The following is a 22,195-nucleotide window of genomic DNA, read 5'->3' as shown; positions in this document are numbered from 1 at the left end:
TCATTTATACTGTTAAACATATCGTTTATTACCAGGCCACGTCGTATTGTCCTCAGGCGATGTTTAAATTTAAAATGCGGTGCTTTGTAGTTTGTTTTTCACTCCGGTGACTAAACTAAACTAAAACATATTACTGAAATCTTTTTTTTTTTTTTGGATGCAGGTAAATATGTACTCTACAAAAGTTAAAAAAAAAAAAAAAAAAAAACAGTAAAGTTTTTTTTTTTTTTTTTTTTTTGTCTTTTAAAAGCATATTCGCCTCAGTCGTGCCTAAAAAATAATAAAATAATAAATATACAAACGCACTCATATGAGGTCGCGATGGTGAGAAAGTCGAAGAAGAATCAAGATAGTTCCCATCATCCGAAATACGAGTTTAGAGGGAGAGGTTCGCGAAGGAGCGAGAATTACGTAAACGTGTGTCGATATCTCACGTCAACATTTCGGTAATTTAATAAACACGCGTATTTTATGTCGTTTGACTGGATTTAAGTATTGTTTTGTTTTTTTTAAATCAAAAAGAAGAGTTGACGAGACGTGTTTCCGCGAAGCCGGAAATGGTCAGCGGGGAACTCTCTTGTAAACGGACCGTACAGCTGTTTCACGTTGCTAAAATTCTGCGCAAGCTGATATCCGCGATTTATATTCAAGGCAGTGATGCAAACGAGCCCGCTGGAAAATAAAGGGATTCTTGTTAGGCTGCCTTTTTGGATAAAAATAAATAAATAAATAAATAATAAAAAAAAAATTCCCGCTGCCTCTTTTCGTCCACTATGCGGAAGCTCAACGACAGAAACGCAGTCCACATCGGTCCCATATAAACTGGTGTTTTAATGGACGAGGCAGCGGCCGTGAGGCTGAGGAGTCGGGGCATCAGCTGGGGGAGAGCAGCGCTAGCAAGCTAGCCTTCGTGACAGAAACGATTATAACAGAACCGGGACTTCTCCGGACAACAACTCGCTGGTTCAGCTCAGTCATCATGGCCACGAATGGGAACAATTTAACTGGGATGGGGGAGATCATCCAGTTAAACGTCGGTGGGACGAGGTAAGCTCCGTCAAGCAGGACACCTCGGCGGATGATGATGATCATCATTTGGGAAATTTGAGCTCTTGGCTACGTGTGTGTGATAATATCTGCATGGCCAAGCAACCATGGATGTACCTGAAAGTAGACACGACAAACAAAGGTTGTGTACTTCATCATTAATTCTTACAAACAGGAGTTTCTGAATAATTTTAAGTGTACACACTAAACATTTACATTCTTCATCAATTGTTTTACTCGAGCCACATTAGTGAGTGTTTTCAATAAAAATGTTTCATAAGACAGACTTTGTAACAGTGGTGGAAAGTAAATGCACATTTACCCAAGTGTTGTACTTAAGTACACTTTAGAAGTACTTGTACTTTACTTGAATACTTCTATTTCATGTATACCTCAATGATACTATATTACAGTGAAAAAACTATAGGCTACTGTATGTAGGCCTATTTTGTACTTCACCATATTCGCGTCACAGATACAGTTAATAGTTACTTTTTAGATTATTGTTATACACACACTATATGATCAATTTGTAATACATGACTTGTTATAAGTAGATTAAACTATTCAACAGTATCACGTGTTGAAATTTGCGCTGTCATTTTGCATCATGAGTACTTAGTACTAGTGATAGTACATTCTGCTGACTTTGATATACTTTTACTTGAATAAAATTCTGAATTCAGGACTTCTACTTGTAATGGAAACTTTTTTTCATTGTGGTATTACTACTTTTATTTAAGTAAAAGGTCTGAGTACTTCTTCCACCACTGGTTTGTTATAATCGTGTAATTGTGACTTTACAGGTTCAGCACCTCCAGACAGACTCTCATGTGGATCCCAGACTCTTTCTTCTCAAGGTTGGTGACATTTTGCCAGCATTTTGACTCTTTTCAAAAGCCTCCTTAATACGTCCATGCCATTCCTCCTAATGATAAATAATAATAATAATAATAATAATAATAATAATAATAATAATAATAATATTATATGCTCTTCTGGACGCATTGTGAAATTGCAACTGCACTAATGCTGCAGTATGTCGGGAGTCAGATGAGTAAAGACTGAGTAAAGGCTCAGTAAACATGCTACGTTGCACTCATCACTCAGTAAAAATGAAATTCGTATTACATAATTAATGTTAAGTAGGTATGTTCCATTATTGCGTCTCTGTTGTGCCTCGTACTTCTACTATTCTGGTGATGGAAAATATCAGGGGATTACAATTACAGTCTGCTGTTACTGGAAAAAGCTTTACAAATTTAAGTCAGCTGCTGTACTTTCACAATAGAATAACTTCTGTTTTCCAATTGTATTGTGGTTAAAGTCTTATATCGTGTTTTCAATCAATATTTATTGTGAACACTGTGAAAGTCCCCTTTCTGGGGTTTAGAAACAGTCCTTAAAGTACATTGACTAAGAAAATATGTTTGGGCCTAAGTGTGTTTTCAAATGTTTTTAGTGAGTAATTTAAATGTGATTGTACCGCTAGAGAGGAGCCAAAGTTAAAGTAAAACAGCCAATTGGGGCTGTGCAAAGACCGCAGTTGTAACAAACTGAAACACTGGACTGAGCTAAAAGTTTGACAACAGCTGAGCGAGTAGAGTAAATGCTTGTCAGACTGTCTGCCAGCGCACCTGTCTGCCTGCCTGCCTGTCAGTCAGTCTCTCTGCTCACAGCTGTCTGCAGTTTACATTCATGCAGACATTTTTCATACAGACTCTTGAATCTGCACAACCGTCACAGTTAACAGCAACACATACTGGTGTAGTAACAATGTGGACTAGAGCGTCAAACAGGTTGGCAAAGTATTTGTTAGTAATTGCAGGTAGTGGTTACACAGCTGGTAAATGGAAATGGAGAAGTACTTGTGCTAACTGGAGAACTCTGTGTGTGTGTGTGTGTGTGTGTGTGTGTGTGTGTGCGCGCGCTTTCCAGTTTACTGAGTGGAAGGATATCCACTCTTCGGGATGAAACTGGAGCTGTGAGTATCCTCCGTTACTTCTTTTTCCAAAACTAGGACAGTATGTGCATAGCACATCTGACATCAGAAGAACTCTCTGAAAGCTTCCAGCTGAGACATGACATTTATTCTGTTACTGCAACTTCCTGAAATATGATGCACGATGCTAAGATGCCATGTTGACAAGAACAAATAAAATTAGACCATATGAGACATCATTAAATTGATCTACTTGTTTGTTGTTGGATGATGCACTGTTTGGCTTGGAGCTGCAACCTCTTGATTATTCCCTTATTTGTAAAAACTAAATTGTGACATCTAGAAAATATTTGAAAACAAAAAGAAATGTCAATCACAGCTTCTCAGCGAACGAGGTGAAAAATTGAGAAATGGATTACCTTTAAACCATTAATCTATTATTTAAAAAAATTGCTTGTTCATTTTAAGTTAACTCCATTCAGCTGGGCTTAATGTAAACAACAGGATTTTAAAACAGCAGCAATAACTCTTTCTCAGTTGTTAACAAAATTTCTCACTTTCAGATATTTATTGACAGAGACCCTACAGCTTTTGCACCAATTTTGAATTTCCTCCGAACCAAAGAACTGGACCTCCGGTAAGGAGTCATGACAAGATTAGGAAAATACCCATGACTGTTTATTTCAGGGTGAAATTATGTTGGTTCGTAACCAGGGCCTTAAAGAATACATATGCTGCTTTTGTCTCTCTGTAGGGGAGTAAACATCAGCATCCTGCGACATGAAGCAGAGTTCTACGGGATTACTCCTTTAGGTATGTTTTAAGAGGAAATGGAAGTAGCAGCTGTGTTCTTAACACAAATAACGATGCGTATAAACATTGCAGAAACCGTATACTGCACCTGCCTTGTATCAGGTTTGTTCTGTAGCCAGTACATTTCTGTTGCAAGATTTGTCAGCAGTCACTGCGTGTCTACAGCATCAGCAGGTATTGGATAACTGCTGAGTGTGTGGGGTTTTTTTTGGGAACAGTTTGAACCGCTACAGTGAAAAGAAGCTTCTGCCGTTAAAGGGAAAGTTGTCCTAAAATGTTAAGTGTTGTTTGAGCTTCAAATTCAACGTGGCCGAAGGCAAAACCTCAATACCGTTAGTTCCATGTGCTCTAATTTTGTTTTACATCCTGTTTCAGTGTTTGTAACTTCCCTACATTGTCTGCCAGTTGAATGGGAAAGTTACCTTTGTGTAACTTATCACCTACTTACAAAGCCTAAGATGCTATTATGCAAAGTAATTACATACAATTTCAACCATAGCGGCTTACTACAACTCAAAGACAGAATCTAATCACTCGTGTAGTTTCTCATTGACCTTGTCAAAATAAATGAAGGAAATAAGTGTATGAGAATTAATATAAATAATCAATAAAATAATAAAAAACAAAGAACTTATGATAATATTCATCAACTACAAATCTGTAAAACACTCTATCAGCATCAGTTAATATAGTCATCCATTAAAAAAAAAATCATACTTTGTTTTCATGTTTTACAGTTATTAAAGGTGTCACTTAATAAAAATAAAATAAAAAAACTATCAAGTTATTCTGATCGTAATAGACTGATTGTTGTTTTCATGTGTGGTTGTGTCTGTACCTGTGTGTGTGTGTGTGTGTGTGTGTGTGTGCGCAGTGCGGCGCCTGCTGCTGTGTGAGGAACTGGACCGCTCATCATGCGGTAGTGTTCTCTTCCATGGTTACCTGCCACCCCCAGGTAAGGACATGAAACCGAGCGATGCAGAAAATGAACTGATAATAAGTGAAACAATTAGTTATCAAAACAATACTTCTATTGAGGTTTCACAAAATAATTTTCTGAATGGAAAATGAGTCACAGAATAGTATAAAAACAAATCATCAGAAAAAACGAATTAATAAATTCGAGCGAATTTTTCTTTGACAGCCATCCCCGCCCGGAAGTCGAACCCTCCCTCAGCAGCCTGTGATGAGCGGCCGGGTCCGAGTGGAGCAGAAGGCTTCACCCGGGTCGGTCCTCTGCCTCACACCTCCTTCCCTGGCTCACCTGGAACAGACGGCAATCACAAACAGGGTAAGTAGCCTGGAAAAGCCTTATGAGGTGTGTCTAGATTCAAAAGATAGATACCGATGATAATCTGTAGGTTTTATACACGGGTAGCTGCCAGTTTCATCTTAACATAAAAAAGCAAGTAGCAAATGTTGCAGTGACTTTTATTTTGACATGCCAGAAGGACTAGAAGTCCACATCCTGCTGCACTGTCTGCCTTCTGCCTCCCTTCACAAATGGTGTGTCTCCTGCATGTGCTACAGCACGCATACCAGTCCTGTCGGGGTTTGTCTATGTCCATATGTGTGCCACATCTGGATCTGTGTCAGTAACAGAGTATAGTATGCAGTATTTACTGCTTTTGCCTGCGTGTGTGTGTGTGTGTGTGTGTGTGTGTGTGTGTGTGTGTGTGTGTGTGTGTGTGTGTGTGTGTGTGTGTGTGTGTGTGTGTGTGTGTTTCTGTGAGTGTGCATTAATGCTGTGGCTAATGTGACCTGACATCCTTTTAGAGCGCTGACTAACAGCACGGACTGAAGTAGCCTAGTTTCGCATCAGCCTGCTCCCGGCTGATGATGATGTCACAGAATAAAGTGAGCTGCAATAAACAAAGAGGACATGCCCGCTTCTAGACATGCGCCATTCAGAAAATGAGAAACAATGACTATTAAGATGAAAAACAAAATGGCAGTTAAGTCTGATCATCATGCTGAAAAAGAAGCGTGTTCATGTGTATTCTGTTTGTGTGTGTAGGTCCCATCGTTGACCCTAGGAAAGTGTTGATTATAGCGGGACATCACAACTGGATTGTAGCAGCTTATGCACACTTTGTAATCTGCTACAGGTAATACTGCCACTGTGTGGTTTGTTTAAAACAATTCACATCCAGCTCTAGTTCACGAGTGGGAGGCTTCAAATTATCTATGATGGGATGGAGTCATTGTCTCTTGTGTCTCACATTTCTGACTATATACTGTATCTGTACCAACATTCAAGCTGTCATCTTTCACTATATACATGTACAGTCAGGATTTAGTTGGCTATTTGTTTTTATAAAAGTAAACATTTTAGGACAAAATGTAGTTTGTTCTCGTGAATGTCCGTTTTTTTCATGACAAAGCAAGGAAACAATTGAACCTGTGTGATAAGAGTGAAAAAGTAATAAAGAATCAAAAATCAACTATGTATGCCACAATGATTGTTGTCCACTCGCACATGGAAACTCGTATTTCTCCCACACAGACCTCTTTCCTCCCGCAAAAATCCAACTTGTCAAAGCTTAGAAGCTTGTTCACCACTGATCTTTACTTAGAAGTTATAAAGAACTGTATTACAGCAAATCCTGAAAAAAACCCGAAATATAAAGTCAGAGAAGAATGTATGTGCGTGCTCTACACTACAGGATAAAGGAATCATCTGGATGGCAGCAGGTGTTTTCCTCCCCCTACCTTGACTGGACCATTGAACGTATTGCGCTGAATGCCAAGGTGGTGGGTGGCCCGCACGGAGACAAGGATAAGATGGTGGCTGCCGCCTCTGAAAGCAACATCATTCTCTGGAGTATCCAGGACGGAGGCAGTGGGAATGAGATTGGTAGGTTACAACGTCTAAAAACTCTGGTTCAGTCAGGGAATTCAAATAAATACTGTCAATACAGGATGTTCTAGAGAATGTGTATGTAGTTTTAGTATTATGTATTCCCACCACCTTACTGATGTGTGTGCCCTAAGACCTCCTGCATTCTTAATGAATCCACCTTTGGCGTAAATGCACCACGCTCCCACATGAATGCTGTTTCCTCTCATTCTCTGTACCCGCTGCACCAGGTGTATTCAGTCTTGGTGTACCTGTTGATGATCTCTTCTTCATCGGGAACCAGCTGGTAGCTACCAGCCATACAGGGAAGGTGGGGGTGTGGAACGCCGTCACGCAACACTGGCAGGTAGGAGGGCGCATGCACGTTTAAGTAAGAGAAGGGGAGGAAGGGCGGGTGTTTGTGGTTCCCTTTATTTGTGTTTATATTTTTTTTTGTAAAGATGAGTATACTGTACATTGTTTAGAGGTGATCTGCCTCAGTGAGTGAGTTTACAACATGACAACACATTCACTAACTATTGGATGTGCATATTTATACTATATACTATGGAGACATCAACACTGAACTGACTGTGAGCTCATTTTTTTTTTGTGTTTTGTAGGTTCAAGATGTTGTTCCCATCACCAGCTGTGACACGGCAGGATCCTTCCTGCTACTGGGCTGCAACAATGGCTCCATCTACTACATAGGTAGCTACGCACGCACGCACACAGTGATACTTGTTGTGTGTTACTTGACACAGACAGGTATATCTATAGTTTATATATATGACTGTATAATTACAGATCCTATAATACTTATAAAACCTCCATGGTGATTTGTTTTTACTAAAAGTCCTTTGTTAATAATTTGGACTCAAGGGATTGATAACTGGATTTACATTTCATCCACATTTCATAAACTGCTTCCTCCTCTTTACAGACATGCAAAAGTTCCCACTGAGGATGAAGGACAATGATCTTTTGGTGACTGAGCTTTATCATGACCCTTCAAATGATGCCATCACGGCACTGTCTGTCTACCTCACACCCAAAACCAGTGAGTACGCAAGTTCTTCTCCTCCAAACATTAGAAGGAGAACTTGTATTCTTGCATATACCTGACAGTTGTCTCCTTTTTTAAAAATTTTTATTGTTTCAGTTCTGTTCACCTCTTCTGTTTCACCTCCCTGGATTTAAACAGACAGTTTTAGATGTAAAACTAATCACATTGTTTTGTCTCCCCTGGCCTGTCTATGCCCTCAGGTGTCAGCGGGAACTGGATAGAGATAGCCTACGGGACGAGCAGCGGTGCAGTGAGGGTGATCGTGCAACACCCCGAGACGGTCGGATCGGGGCCGCAGCTCTTTCAGACGTTCACAGTGCACAGGAGCCCAGTGACAAAGATTATGTTGTCTGAGAAACATCTGGTATCAGGTGAGGAAGGTGACGCTGCCGGTGCTCCTGCTGATGGAGGGATGCTTGATAAGAAGTGCAGGCAATAGAGGATTATACAAGATAACAGTACGAGTGCAGGCTGTTAACAGTAAAAGATAATCTCCTGTGTGTTCATTGTTGCATACCTGGATGTATTCTGTGCTTTTGTGTGTCAGTGTGTGCGGACAACAACCACGTCCGGACGTGGACGGTGACGCGCTTCAGGGGGATGATCTCCACACAGCCGGGCTCCACCCCTCTGGCTTCCTTCAAGATACTGTCCCTGGAGGAGACGGAGAGCCACGGGAGCTACTGCTCTGGGAATGACATAGGTGGGTGAGTTAAGAAGGGAAGGAAATACAACCTGGAAATACAGACAGAAAAGGACAGATGCATTTCTCGGCAGGGATTGTCTGAGACAGATTCAGGATTGACATCAGGAGTAAAGGGTGGATCTTGTCTTTCAAATTCAGGAGATAACAGATACACAACGTGCAGATGTGATAAATCTGTTACCAGCTGTTCGCCACATTTTTAATACTTATCACATCAAATTCCATCAAAAAGCTGGTGCATATTCTTAAAGTGACACAAAAGTAAATGAAGCATTGACACTGGATGAAAGATGCCAAGCTGAGCTGGCATGATTTCTTCTCTCAGGTCCATTTGGAGAGAGAGATGATCAGCAAGTTTTCATCCAGAAGGTCATCCCCATTACCAACAAACTGTTTGTGAGACTCTCTTCAACTGGAAAAAGGTACAATATCCTCCATATAACTCTCTGCTCCTGTGTGTCGTAAAATGGGATTCAAGTGTCATTTTTACATTCGTGTGCGTCAGGATCTGCGAGGTGCAGTCAGTGGATGGCACCACCATCTCTTGCTTCATGGTACGGGAGTGCGAAGGTTCAAGTCGAATGGGATCCCGACCTCGGCGTTACCTGTTCACTGGCCAAGGCAACGGCAGCATCCAAATGTGGGACCTGACGACTGCGATGGACACGGCGAACAAAGGAGAGGAGAGGAAGAAAGACGGTGAGGAAAGAGAGGCCGGTGGTGGGAGAAGTAGGAGAAGCTCAGACACCGATAGAAAGAGCCAAACGTGTGCATGGGGAGAAAAGAGAGGATGCACACTGCCCAGCAGATCCAATGTGATTGTTTTTTTTTTTTTAATGACATACTGTATTTGTGTTCTGACGCTGCTCCCGTGTTTGATAGACGTAGGTGGGCCTACAGAGGAGGAGCTGCTACAGCTGCTGGACCAGTGTGACCTCAGCACCTCTCGCTGCGCAACGCCGAGCATTAGCCCCGCCCCCTCCATGCTACACCACACACGCCTCCGAGAGTCCTGCTCGAGGTTAGAGAGACAATACGCCGCACCACGCCGTGCTCTTAAGGTTACCGACCGACATACACAGTCTGAAGTGTCAGAGGACGTGACTCCCGTCTCTCTCTCTCTCTCTCTCTCTCTCTCGCTCTCATCGACGTCAGTCTGCAGTTACAGGCCCAGGAGCCCATCCCCGAGAGCCAGGCTACTTACGGAGCTGTCCGACCTTACAGAGAGAGCCCTCTACTGGCCCGCGCTCGTCGAACTGAGTCCTTCCACAGCTACCGGTGAAATAACATTGATCATACTGTTCTTACGGATACTGTAAGGGCTCAGATCAATTAAGTTGTAACTACCACCCACTACTTCTTCGTCACACCGAGGACGACAACACTGCTCTATTGTTGAAGGGTGTTAAAACAACCCGTATTTACTTTGATTGAGACCTGTATTGGTCAGAGTAATTGTGCCGGGCGCAAAGGAGGAAGTCAGGCGGTGGAGTATGAAACGCGAAAAAGTCTGCATGAGGAGTAGGTCGGAGGTCATTGGGTGGATTAGACCCAGGAGAACGCTGCTCGTGTTGCGTGCGAAATCAAAAGTCAGCATAGACTTACTTAAATTACATAAAGTATTTAACGTTCGCTGTGCATGTAATGTTACTTACGTCATGGACTTCACGTAACACAAGTCACATTATTTACATGACATAACTTGTGTAAGAAACGCACTTATTTGAACCCAAACCATGATTTTTTTCCTAAACTCAACTAAATTGCAATCTTTAAGAGACTTTCGTGGATTATCTGGAGCAACAAAGACTTTCTACAAAGAAGATTCTTTATTGTATCGAGGTGGTGGCTGAAATCTCAGCCATGTCAAAACTTGAAACAAATAAAACAAAATGTATTAGCTTTGACTAACACCATCAAGGGAAAGTGAGGATAAGAGTTGTTTTTTCTTTTTAAATTGAATTTAGATTACTGGACCGTTACAGTGGTGCTCCTTGATCTGAGAAGCCCGAGCACTTTTTCCTCTTCCTGTGATCTACCCACACTGGATTAAAGGGGGTCGAGTGTATTTAACAAATGAAGAGCTTGTTGAGTTTGGACAGAGCAGGGACAGATGGAAACTCTGCAGTGGCTGAGCTCTCCAGAAGCTGAAGAAACACCACTCGCACCTGGTTTTGAAACACGGTCTCCCTGCTTGCCCTCCTGATAATAATCCGATTATGTTGTTTTGTTCTATGCATTTAAGCTTTCAAAATGCTGAGTTATCCTTGTCTGCATTATGTTGAGTTACAAAACGTTCAGAGACTGTTCCTGTTGCACACGAACAAAGTGCAGCAAAATCATCGGCACGGAGCGGGAGGAAACTGTAACCTTCATGAGTAAGAATTCAAAGTTACATTGCTTAATCACCACCTGTGCTACACGTGTTGAGATGTGCACTTTCTGCTCAAGTCCATGGTGAAATCGCAAATGCGCTCACAAGCGTGTGAAGCTCAGGAGCAGATGTTGATCAAACGGCCTTACTTGGAACGTTTACTCACTTAGGTTATAGCTTCCCTCTGCTCCGTGCACAGTACCGCACTGCACCCCGTTCTTGCGCATCAGAAACAGTCTCTGAACGTTTTCATCGCACCGCACACCTATCCTCCTGTAACTGACCCAGTTATATCTTTCCATAGAGACTTCCAGAACTTCAGCCTAAGTCGTGGTGCCTTGGACAGCAATAACCAGATGTCCGCTCATGGCCCCAGCCAGACCCTCGAAGCTCGCCGTTCCCTCTGTGACTTTGGGCCTGAAGACAGTGAGAGGAGAGCTTCAGTCATGGAGCTCTGGGCTTCCCGAATGACCACTGCAAGCTCTAACACAGTTGTCGGAGCCATGACTGGCGGGGCAAAGGTAGAGGTTAGTCACGAATCTCCACGGCAACCTCCAGACAGTCCAATTCCTGGAGGTGACGTGAGACGAAAGGTGCTTCCTCAGCCAGAGGAAGGAGAGGGTGTAGGAGCAGGGGGAGACGGGGGGAAGGTGGATGGAGGTGTGAGGAAGAGGGGGGTACTAGATGGAGGCTTTCTAGGGAAGAAGAGGGCTCCCCCAGTCCCACACCTCTCCTCCCTCCCCTCTGGATCCGAAGGCGGTGGCAGCGACTCATCTTCAAATGCCTCCCCTTCCCCAACTAAACTATCTGCGTCCACCTCGCCGCGACACAAGAAGCTGGCACCAGACTCATCCAGTCAGGACAGCAGCCTGTGAGAGCGGCTCTCCTCTTCATCCCAATAGGTGGAATTATCTTGTTGAGGCATCCTGCACACAGGAGTGATTATTTTGGAGATGAGGGGTGAACATAACAGCAAAAGAGGAACGCAAAAACAACCTTCTGCTACAAACCCCACTCTTTTTTTTTTTAAATTTTTAAAATTTTTTTTTTTATCTAAATACAGTTCAGGATGTTTTTTTTTTCTTTTCGGACCCCACAAAACAGGAGCGACACCACGTTTTACCGAGTCCAACATGAAGAAGCAGTTACAACATCCCAATGCCAACAGCATATCTCAATCAACTGGAAGGCATTTTGTTTTTGACTTGTGAAAGATTTCACTTTTATCACTGTTGGGTGCGACTGGAACTCCTGCTATCTGTCTGCTTTTAGTGTTTGTTTTAATTGTCTTACCAGATGGGTCATGATGTCAGCACCTTTAAATTTAAGGCATCGGTCAGATGGTAACTGGCCTGCCCACTCCTGAATAACTGCAGAAATTGTTTTCTCTTCCTGTGTTGATGTTTCTGAAGGAAACACACATTAACTATGGGAACAGTCAAGAGTGTCTTGTTGCCGCCTGTTTGTTAGGTCACAGATAAGTTTAGACCGAATACACGAACTCCTCAAAGTCCATCATAAAAAAAGATAAATAAGATACCACAGCACAATGGTGTTAACAGTGGAATTAATGAAGGCACCGCTGGTTGTGTTATCAGCTGGTTTATAGATTTGTAGTCTGGTAGTAATGACTTTGTTCTGAACCTGATCAAAACCATTTAAACTTACTCATTTCACATTTTTTAAGATTTTCAATTCACAATTATTTCCATTATCAAATAAGCATTTAAAAAAAAAATATATATATATTTGTTTTAGTCAATAACATGTTACCTATCACAAACATATTTGACTTACAATGACATACAAGCAGCAAATCCTACCATCTGAGAGCCTTTCTGGTTGTTGACCTTAATGATCAACTGATCTTTTTGACACTAGGTCTATATAGATTTGTCAAAGTGATCAGAACCTTTTCAAAGACGGAGCTCGTGATATCACTGTGATATCTCTGGCAAAATGTGCAATTTGTGGTGCAGTAGATTTTTACTTCAACTTACCTTAACATGTGACCTTAGCCAGAACCTCGACAGCTACTTGAATCCCCAAATACTTTGCTGCAGCTGGAGACACCGTGGTTATTGTCGTTGAAACAATGACACTAAAATCTAAAAAAACAGCAAACAGTGAAGTAACTTTTCAGTTTCAGTTTCAGTGATAAAACCTTCAGGGTTTGTAGGTCGACAGCTCAGTACTATGCAACAGTGGAGTTAAGACACAGCAGCAGCAGCAGCTAACACAGGACGGCTTTCCTAATGGTAATATCCATGGATGAAGGCCTGCAAAAATGCTGAACCCTCATGTGAATGCATCTCACTTCAGCTGTCAGAATTTTACCTTTAAGTTTCAGACCAATTGCATTATTTATTTACTTCTATAATAATTATACTTTAACAGCCTCCTTGATCCTCAACAAAGATGCAGAAAACAAACTGTTGTGTCCAACGTTTGATACTGAGAAGAACAATGAAACAAGTTGAGATATTTTTACTAAACATTTTCAAATGTGAATTTGAAAGCTTCAAAAAATGTATTTCACGCAAACAATTACAGGAAATCTTCGCTGTTTTGTGGTCGATACAGTGATACATTTTCCGGTGATGTCTAAAAAAAAAAAGAAGAGAAATCAGTTGGTACGCTTTGTTGCTGCAAAAGCTGACATTTGTGCATATAGTTTACAAGTGAGACAAATCTATTTGTGTTCCTGTTTAAATGTTATCCGTTTTTTTTTTCTCACAGTTGTGCCTGTGCAAAATCACTAATTATTTATTTTTTTAAGTTTTGTCAATATCACCACAATACTACTCTCAGTTTATGACGAGGACCTACACTACATCACTTTACTCCCTTGCAAAGAGGTTTTAATATGTACTGTCTGGTGTTTGATGACTGTTGCAGTGCCTTATTTAACTGTTCGTGTGTGTTAATCAAAAAAGGATTTTGTGACCAAAGGCTTGTGAAGGTAGAGCTCATGACGGACCTGTCCATTCTGGCTTTGGCTAGAATTGTGTTATAATAGATTTGCAACAGGCCAAATGAAATTTTATGAGTGGCATTACATATTAAATGACCTGTCGTACGTTGTAAATAAACCCCGACATAGCTAGGCCCAAGCCTCTTCCAAAAACCTGAACGATTTTCAATCTGTAGCTTGTTGACTGTAGTTTGAGGTGAACCAATTTTGCTTTCACTTCCAAACATACAATAGTTAAATATAAGTGTAAACTGTGTAGGAAACCAGAACAATGCACCTTGGTTATGATATATTTGTTCTAAAATGACAACCTTAATTAGCATCATCAATTTGTGAGCTGTTTAAATCAGTTTCGATCCCCTGTGGAATTTCACCCGGCAGTTTGTCTGTCAAGCTGATGATCTCTGGTACTTTGTTATAACTATTGTGGGGACAAAACTAGTCAGTTAATTTGCCAAATGCTCTGTAAAATCTTTCTTTGCTCATAATTTCAGTATAAAAATATAATTGACCACATGTTCCCTGCTTGTACAAAGATGTAAATTTTGATACACTAACTGTACGGAAAGTAGACCTACATATTCAAAACAAAATCCTAATATGGATGCATTGATGTGTGTGATGGTGCGTTGATACATTAACTGTTCATATCGGGCCTATCATGGTGTTACCATGCTCTTGGACCTAACTGCATTTGCACTTGCACTATGAAGACTAATATTACAGTAACTTGCTAGTGTTTATTTTATATATAAAAAAAAATATTCAGTTTAAAGTGTATTTCAGCACATAGTTGTTTGTCCGCAGTCTGTTTTTATCTGTCAGTTCCTCTCTGGCTATGTTTACATTATATTACAGTCAGATGCTAACGAGCTAAAAGAAATACATATCTGTTTATTCAAACTGCCCCCGATGTCATTCTTTTACATTGTGTGTGTGTGTGTGTGTGTGTGTGTGTGTGTGTGTGTGTGTGTGTGTGTGTGTGTTAGAAATGCTGCATTACATTGTAATTTAATTTACAGTTGCCTTCAGTGCTGATCAACACTAAGTCACAGTGTTCATGCAATTTAAACGACAACTGTGTTCACTAAAGCATCTCTCTGTACTGAACATCCTTGTCTTTCTTATTCTGACAGTTTTCATTTTTTATTTTTACATGTTGACTTTGTCAGTCGGCAGAAAAAAAGCAAACATTCAACTACTTACTTCATTTCCTTTAAAAAAAAAAATATATATATATATTTCTATGCATATTTTAACACTTTGTATTGAAGAGTATTAGATTGTTCTGGGACCATAAACATCACTCCAGTTTTCTGATCATAAACAATTGATTAAGAGTAATTAAGAAATTTGAGACGCCTAAATTTATGAAAACTTTTGACAAGATGAATTCAAACAAACCATTGATGCCTAATGAAGATGATTTTATGGTAAACAGGTTGGAATATTAACTGCAGTTTTATCTTTAAAACTAGACTTGGAGAGAAGAAGAACAAGCTGAAGCAGGTGGTTTGCACGGATATCTTGACAAAGTGCACGATTCTTGTTTTGTTTGAGCGTCACCAAGGTGTGTGTGTGTGTGTGTGTGCGTCTCCCCAGCGCTTTTACTTCACTAACCTTCCCGTTCAGACAGTCTCCTCTCTGAGACGGCGTCTGTCGTCATTGTGATTTATGAGTTTAATAAAATCCTGCGCGCGCGTGTGTGTGTGTGTGTGTGTGTGTGTGTGTGTGTGTGTGTGTGTGTGTGTGTGTGTGTGTGTGTGTGTGTGTGTGTGTGTGTGTGTGTGTGTGTGTGTGTGTGTAGCTCAGGGCCATACTGTCCCTTACAATCACTCCACAAGCTCTCTTTTCACAACCTCTCCCTCCCTCCGTGGCTGACAATAGCTGTGAATGTGGCTGTGAATGTTTTAGAAGTGCCCTTGTCAGATTGGTGTCCTTGAGCGAGGGCACGGTTGTTACTGCCAGTTCGTTAATTTCAAACTTGCCCTGATGTCCCCTTGAGGGACGCAGGAGCAAAACTAAATTACTGCTGCATAGTTTTGATGGAGACACTCTGTGAGAGCGGCCCTCTGCGTTTGCGCTGGTGTTTGTGACTGTGTGGTAACTTAAGTCTTTGTACAGCTGGTGGCACATCTGTGTTGCACTAACTCAGCAGAAAAGAGAGTCCCTAAATTGACATTTCAGCTTGACCACCGTGACCAGTCTGAGTCCCTGTAGGGCACACGTTGAGATAGAGCAACTTCATTTGTGATGTAACATGCAGCAGTATTCAACCTTATAATAATGCTGCGAGTAAACAGCAACTGAAGCCCTTTCACAATGCTTCTCTACATTTTTGAAGTGCATAACAACACGGAGTAAGTTCCAAACTCGTGTACACACACACACACACACACACACACACACACACACACAAATCATTACAATGTATGTGCAAAGTACTTTTCTTTCATAATAGTGTTTCCACCCGTTTAAATGAATATTTAAACTGAGGCACAATATTAACAACAAATATTATTTTTTTTTTCATTATCATGTTTTTACGTTATTATTTTGCTGTTCATAGCTTGAACAGCAAAGTGGCACATTTGTCCACCTTTTAATTTGCTGCTTTTAAATATTGACATCTCAGTTTATCATGGAGTAAAAAAATACTGAATTGCTACAAGCTGTCTTTGGCTCTTTAAAAAAAAAAAATAAAAAAAAAAACACACACAAGGTTTAGTTTCTTTTTTTTCCACAAGAAACCTGCATTCATTTTTGTTCTGTAAAATACAAATAAAGGGAACATGCTGAAAGCTGTTTGCTCTGAGGACCAAGGGGTTTACAACTTGATGTGTTCATATTTCAAATATGTTTAATGTAAAGAAAATGTGAGAACACAAGAACAATAAATATTTTTTGACAGTTTTTATAATTCCCCAAAAAACAATGATCAATGAATCATCTATAAATAATATAATTTTTTTATACAACAATCATAAATAATACTGCCAGTGTAAAAAAGAAAAGGTTTTTGTAATAATACAGTAAGTAGGCTTCAATATTGTACACAAAAACATCCAAACCCATCAACATGACAGAAAGTCAACATTTCACTGATAAATTCTGTTTCTGTGGAATCCAAATCTGATCAATGTTTCATTTCTGCTAAAAAAAAAAAAAAAAAAAGTAAATCAAACAGGACTGCTGTGATTTTCTTTCTTTTCTAAACTAATTGTGTTCTTGACAGAAGAATAAAACATTACTGTAAGCCACAGACAAACAACACTGTTCACTGAACTTTGAAACCTAACCTAGACATTTAGCCGTACTGCAACTAAACAAAGCCTAATTCCAGTATCACCAGTTTCTTCTAAATTGATATTGTAGTAAACGGTACGTCCATGACTGATGTGAAAAGACAAAATCTCAAATTGGGCTTTTAAGTTACATCACATAATCACAACAATCAGACGGCACATCTTGGATTCCCAGCCACATTTAACACGTTAAAAAACAGTTGGCATTTTTTTCTAATCAAGCTCACATCAAGGCAATGTGTCTTCTTACAACTAAAGGGCAATTGCTGCTGGTAACGTGTAAGCTTACTAGGCACAAATACTGGTTAAAGCAGAAAAGGTGACTGACATGAACTGATTTCTAGACTGGTTTAACTCCGGACAGCGAGAATTAAACCGGCTACCGTGGATCTCTCCGCCCTTTTCAAATGAACTAAACTACTAACAGTTAGTTGGCAAGCGGAGATGGTGAATCATAACACAACCAGAACATTTGCAGGAAATCCTTTAAGGGCTGTTCTGGCTCTTAAACTGAGCAGGTAAAGATACTTGCTATGGAGTCAATATAGTTTAGCTTCTTATGTCACAGCCTACATAATCACAGTTGACTGTGTCCGTATGTGAACTACGTTCCTGGATGTTGGATCCCTGCCTCTACACAAGTTAAGGCTGTAAGGCTCGACCAGGAGTCCTACACAGAGACAGCACATGTTTCAATGTAGGTAAATAAGAATGCTCTGGTACAACAATCTCTTTTCTTATTCTCTTCTCCTCAGGTGTCACTTCTTTTAGAACTTTGAATCTGAACTTGATTATGTTAATTTGTTTTTAAATAGTATATCTTAACGTCAAATAACATGTGTGAATGTTTTACCGTCTTGGTTTAAAACCTGGTCTGCGTGGTGGCTGTGATACCTGGCAGGTAAGGGAATCTTGTCTTAAAGATGTGTGTCAGTGAACGTGACGTGCTCCTTTTTCACAGAACTTAAGGCCTTGATGGCATCCACAAATTCGTCTTCCTCCACATACTGAAAGAAAAAACACGACATCTCACGTTTAGGTCTGAAGGAAATGAGAAGATCTGCAACAGTTAGAGGGACAGAGAGTGAAACATGACCACAACAGTTTCGTCTCAGACTTTGTCTCAGCTGACACTTTGAATTGTCATACTAGAAAAATATTTGATACGTGGGATGATTTTCCACAGATTAGTTGTGCATATCACACAACACGCGCAGAATGACATATAAGAGCTCGTGGCAAAGCAATGAAATATTCTATGGCGAGACAAAGACATTTGTTACTTCTACTATATTTGCTTCATGGCAATCAGCTGTGCTGCTCCAAATTTATATGATCTTTGTCATTTTCCGTACACAAGTCATTCTGTCTGTTTTTAACACTTTCGACTTGGTAGTTGTCAATGGGCTTTTTAAGCCACAATTTGACTCTTTTCTAATGATATAACGACAGGTGAAATGAGCAAGCCAAACCCAGAAACCCAAAGCAACCCCATGGCAAGGTGTTCCGCTTTACTGTGTGGCCAATGATGTATAACAAGTTATATGTTAAATCCTTAAAAAAGACCTGACTTTATATTAGAAGCACCGTGCAGTGGAGGTCCCGGTACTTGATATAAAATGTAATCACTGCTCTGTACCTCTAATGAACAAAATAGATTAAAATAAAAAAAAATACTTCAGTCCTTACCAGTCCAGAATCATGTGCTAGTGGGTTGTCCCAGCTTCCTTCCTCCAGCATCAGTGACTTCCTGTCAATCAGCTGACTGACACTGCGGTGCAGGGAATGCTGGGAATAGGCCTGACTGAGATCGGTTTGGCTGGGAACCCGCAGGACAGAAATGGGGCTGAACCGCGAGCTGGTGCTGAAAATCTTTGTGTCCGTCAGACCCTGGGAAGTAGACTTTTAGTCAGAGAGGGGTTTAAAAAAAAAACCGTATGAGTGTTTCACATGTTTGAACTCATTTATTACAAATCAAATACTTCAGATTATTGCTGCACATTTTCAACATTTTAAATGCGAAGTGCGTTACCACAACATAAATTTAAGAAAGAAAAAAAACATAATATTTGCTCTTATAGACACACTACTTGACTAACACCTGACTGTTAATTGATTTTCATGAAGCACTGAAATGAGTGGAAATTAATGGCAGCAAGGAAAAACTGTGCTATACTCTAGAATAATTACGTATCATCTAATCAAAGGTATATGATATAAAATGTGCAAAAAACACTTGTATACTCCTTTAATTGCATTTCCAGCCAGGAATCTAGTTCTTAAAACAATATTAAACACTTTATCTAATCTGTGCAGCTTTGTGACATTTTTATGATAGAATCATTATTATTGTCTACCAAATTTAGGTAATATGAGGCCTCGTGGAGTTTAATAGATTGTATTAAATTCAGTTGGCTCTAATCTAAATGTATATTTGAAATGCAAACAAAAAAGTGTTTACCATCATCTAAAAATATTGTTATTGAATTATTTGCGATGGGACTTACATTAGTTGTGAGTGTCATAATCTAAACATTCAACAGGGAGGGATCGGTCCTTTGGATCACATGGAGAGCATCTGAGTAAAATCTCTAAAACCATGTTTTTATTTACTTTTTAGCATTTGTTCCAGAGTATAAACACAGCAGATACACACGGATGCAATTTTGCTTGAGACATTACACAAAGAAAGTCATTAGGATAAAGTATGATGCCGTTTTGAGTGGCAGATCTACCTTCCTTCTTGCTCCTACAAACTTGCATATATTGGATGATTTCATTTGTTACATGTATGAAATCAAAACACTGTATCTGAGAACGAACAAGCTGTACTACATATCTTACCTTCACACACCACAACAAGCCAACCACTGTGTTTATGTGCCAGTGTGAGGTATGCACGCACACGCAAACAGAGCATGCACACATAAACAAAGCAGGCATGCTTTAGAAAGGCAACCCACAAAAATTCACAATCCCGTACCTCCGTGTACACAGTGTAGCTTTTAAGCATAACGTTGCTGATCTCAACACAGTCTGCTACAGTGTCAAACTGCAGGGGGACAGTAGAATAAACATTTAGGCTTCTGACAGCAAATAGAGAAAATAATCTTACTGTGGGGCGATCAGGGAGGAGCACAGAGCCGGGGTGATGTTTAGAGCACAACTCAGGACAGGACCTCTGAGAGAGACAGAGAGAGAAGAGTAGTGTAGGAAGGAGATAGATACCAAAAAAATAAAACAAGAAAGACTGACACAGAAACAGAGCAAAAATTGGGAACTGTAAACAAAGGGCAAAAAATTTTGTATGTGGGAGAAAATTAAGAGTAGTGAGAAAGAATGGGAAAAAGTTACTAAATGAACTACACCATCGGATAAATGTGGATGATTTTAAGATAAAGAGCAATGATGATCTACTTGGAGCGCACTTCAATATTTGATTACATGTTCTTATTTTTTTTAAACATTTTTAATAGAGAAGAAGAGATTATATTTGATGTTTTTTGGATTTCATGCTAAAATCAAAATCTAGGATAGATTAAAAAAAAGTGTGACTTTGATTCATGTAAAAATGTCAAACAAATTCTGAGTTCCAAGTTGTTTTTTTACTGAGCAACAATGTAATGGTTTACAAAGTGTTTATCAAATATAGTCTTGTTTCCTCCTATATTTGACCTCACATACTCTTCTCTTTTTTTTTTAAATTTTTTTTTTTATCCTGTAAGCTTTTTATCCACTAGCTCTCACTCTTCCCTTTTAACCACCTTCCCTGTTTCTGTGCTGCTCCTTTTCTCTGTCTCTCACCATGGTTTCACCGCCTGCCTTTCTGGTCTTCTGAAGCATGACCAGCGGAGGGCGCTCTCTGGCTGACGGATTCTTCCTCAAGGCTCTGAAAGGGAGTAAAAAAGCATTCCCACTTTTTTTTAAGGGAGTACTATAATTAGCAAATAAATGCCTAAGTTAGGATAGGTTGTACATATTAGTGCAGTTTGATATCAACAAGTGCAGAGTACTTGAGGAGAAAAAGCTGCTTATTGCATTAGAATACCTTTGTAAAACTAAGCCCAGCAGTATGGCTAGCAGGAATAGACCCAGCAGGGATAAGAGCAGGATGAACCACAGCTCAGAGTAAATAGGGGTGGCTGACACGCTGACACCCTGTTTACCATTATCTTCTGGTTCAAGAGGACCTGCATGAAGAGAGAAAAAAGTAAAAGTAAAGTTCCAAGTTAAAATACATATTTTATTTAATTCTTTTTTTTTTGTTGGTGTATTTGTTATATTTATTCTTAATTTGCCGTATTCTGAAAAGCTTTGTCAACATTTTGTTTTTATCGCAACATCCTGCCAAGAAAGTCACAATAAATTGAAATGAGGATGCGAGAGGCAGCTGTGTATGTGTGTGTGTGTGTGTGTGTGTGTGTGTGTGTGTGTGTGTGTGTGTGTGTGTGTGTGCATACATGTTTTGTATCCTATGGTGAACCAAAAATTGAAAAAACACAAACCCGTGGGGACATTTGTCACAGTGGGGACCAAAATTGAGGTCCCTTGGGGTCAAGACTGCATTTTGGGGGCTAAGACTTGATTTTATGGTTAAGGTTAGAATTAGGTTATAGGTTAGAGTAAAGGTTGGGGAACGCATTAAGTCAATGGAGAATCCCCACAGGGATAGTGAAACAAACGTGCGTGTGTGCGTGCGTGTGTGCGTATGTTACCGAGGCCAGTGGCTGGGCTGTATCTGATGGTGGGAGTGCTGGCGCTGCCGCTTTTTGTGATACAAGTCACCTGAAATGACAGAGCTAAGAGGAGCAGAGGGAGAGTGACAAAAAAAGATTGTAGGTTAAATGAAGGATGAATATTGATATATAGAGATGACACTAAATCAGACTTTCAGAGAGCTGTGAACTGTAAGGCTGATTACATGATACTTTTTAGCCAAAATGAATTCAGACATTCATAAAGCAGAAAAAACAGAAACGGAAAGAAAATGTAAAAATTTTTTTTTTTTTTTCTTGTGATTTGAAAGAAAAGGCTCTTTACAGTCATTTAGTGATGCTTCACCTCTTCTCTCCTCACCAACTCTCTCAACTTATGACTACAGCTCATTCTGTCATACTCACTCCTGGTTC

At 40.0% G+C, this 22,195-nt stretch overlaps 2 protein-coding genes across 2 annotated transcripts in view; one reads left to right on the top strand and one right to left on the bottom strand.

The window, feature by feature from the left end:
- The first annotated feature begins 613 nt into the window (after window positions 1–613).
- kctd3 (potassium channel tetramerization domain containing 3) lies at window positions 614–14,664 on the top strand. Its single transcript, XM_069174032.1, has 19 exons — window positions 614–1,047; window positions 1,854–1,907; window positions 2,986–3,031; window positions 3,553–3,626; window positions 3,744–3,802; window positions 4,677–4,757; window positions 4,947–5,093; window positions 5,820–5,910; window positions 6,469–6,659; window positions 6,893–7,008; window positions 7,265–7,352; window positions 7,585–7,701; window positions 7,908–8,078; window positions 8,255–8,410; window positions 8,739–8,835; window positions 8,919–9,112; window positions 9,296–9,434; window positions 9,569–9,691; window positions 11,092–14,664. Exons 1-19 carry the CDS (start codon window positions 980–982, stop codon window positions 11,660–11,662), a joined length of 2,583 nt encoding a protein of 860 aa, XP_069030133.1. The 5' UTR covers window positions 614–979; the 3' UTR covers window positions 11,663–14,664.
- Window positions 14,665–16,668: 2,004 nt separating this feature from the next.
- ush2a (Usher syndrome 2A (autosomal recessive, mild)) overlaps window positions 16,669–22,195 on the bottom strand; it is a 201,609-nt gene continuing 196,082 nt past the window's right edge. Inside the window, exons 88-93 of the mRNA XM_069174459.1 lie at window positions 21,782–21,865; window positions 21,115–21,256; window positions 20,871–20,955; window positions 20,050–20,118; window positions 18,756–18,956; window positions 16,669–18,073 (exon numbers count right to left, since the gene is read on the bottom strand). Coding sequence (XP_069030560.1) covers window positions 17,984–18,073; window positions 18,756–18,956; window positions 20,050–20,118; window positions 20,871–20,955; window positions 21,115–21,256; window positions 21,782–21,865 — 671 coding nt within the window. The 3' untranslated portion in view covers window positions 16,669–17,983. The remainder of the gene's footprint in view (window positions 18,074–18,755; window positions 18,957–20,049; window positions 20,119–20,870; window positions 20,956–21,114; window positions 21,257–21,781; window positions 21,866–22,195) is intronic.

The sequence above is a fragment of the Embiotoca jacksoni genome, unplaced genomic scaffold, assembly GCF_022577435.1.
Source record: "Embiotoca jacksoni isolate LCO1_2020_lvr unplaced genomic scaffold, fEmbJac1.0.p SCAF_6, whole genome shotgun sequence".
Lineage (NCBI taxonomy): Eukaryota > Metazoa > Chordata > Actinopteri > Embiotocidae > Embiotoca > Embiotoca jacksoni.
Note: the sequence above shows the minus strand (reverse complement) of the source record. Positions and strands in the feature narration are given on the sequence as shown.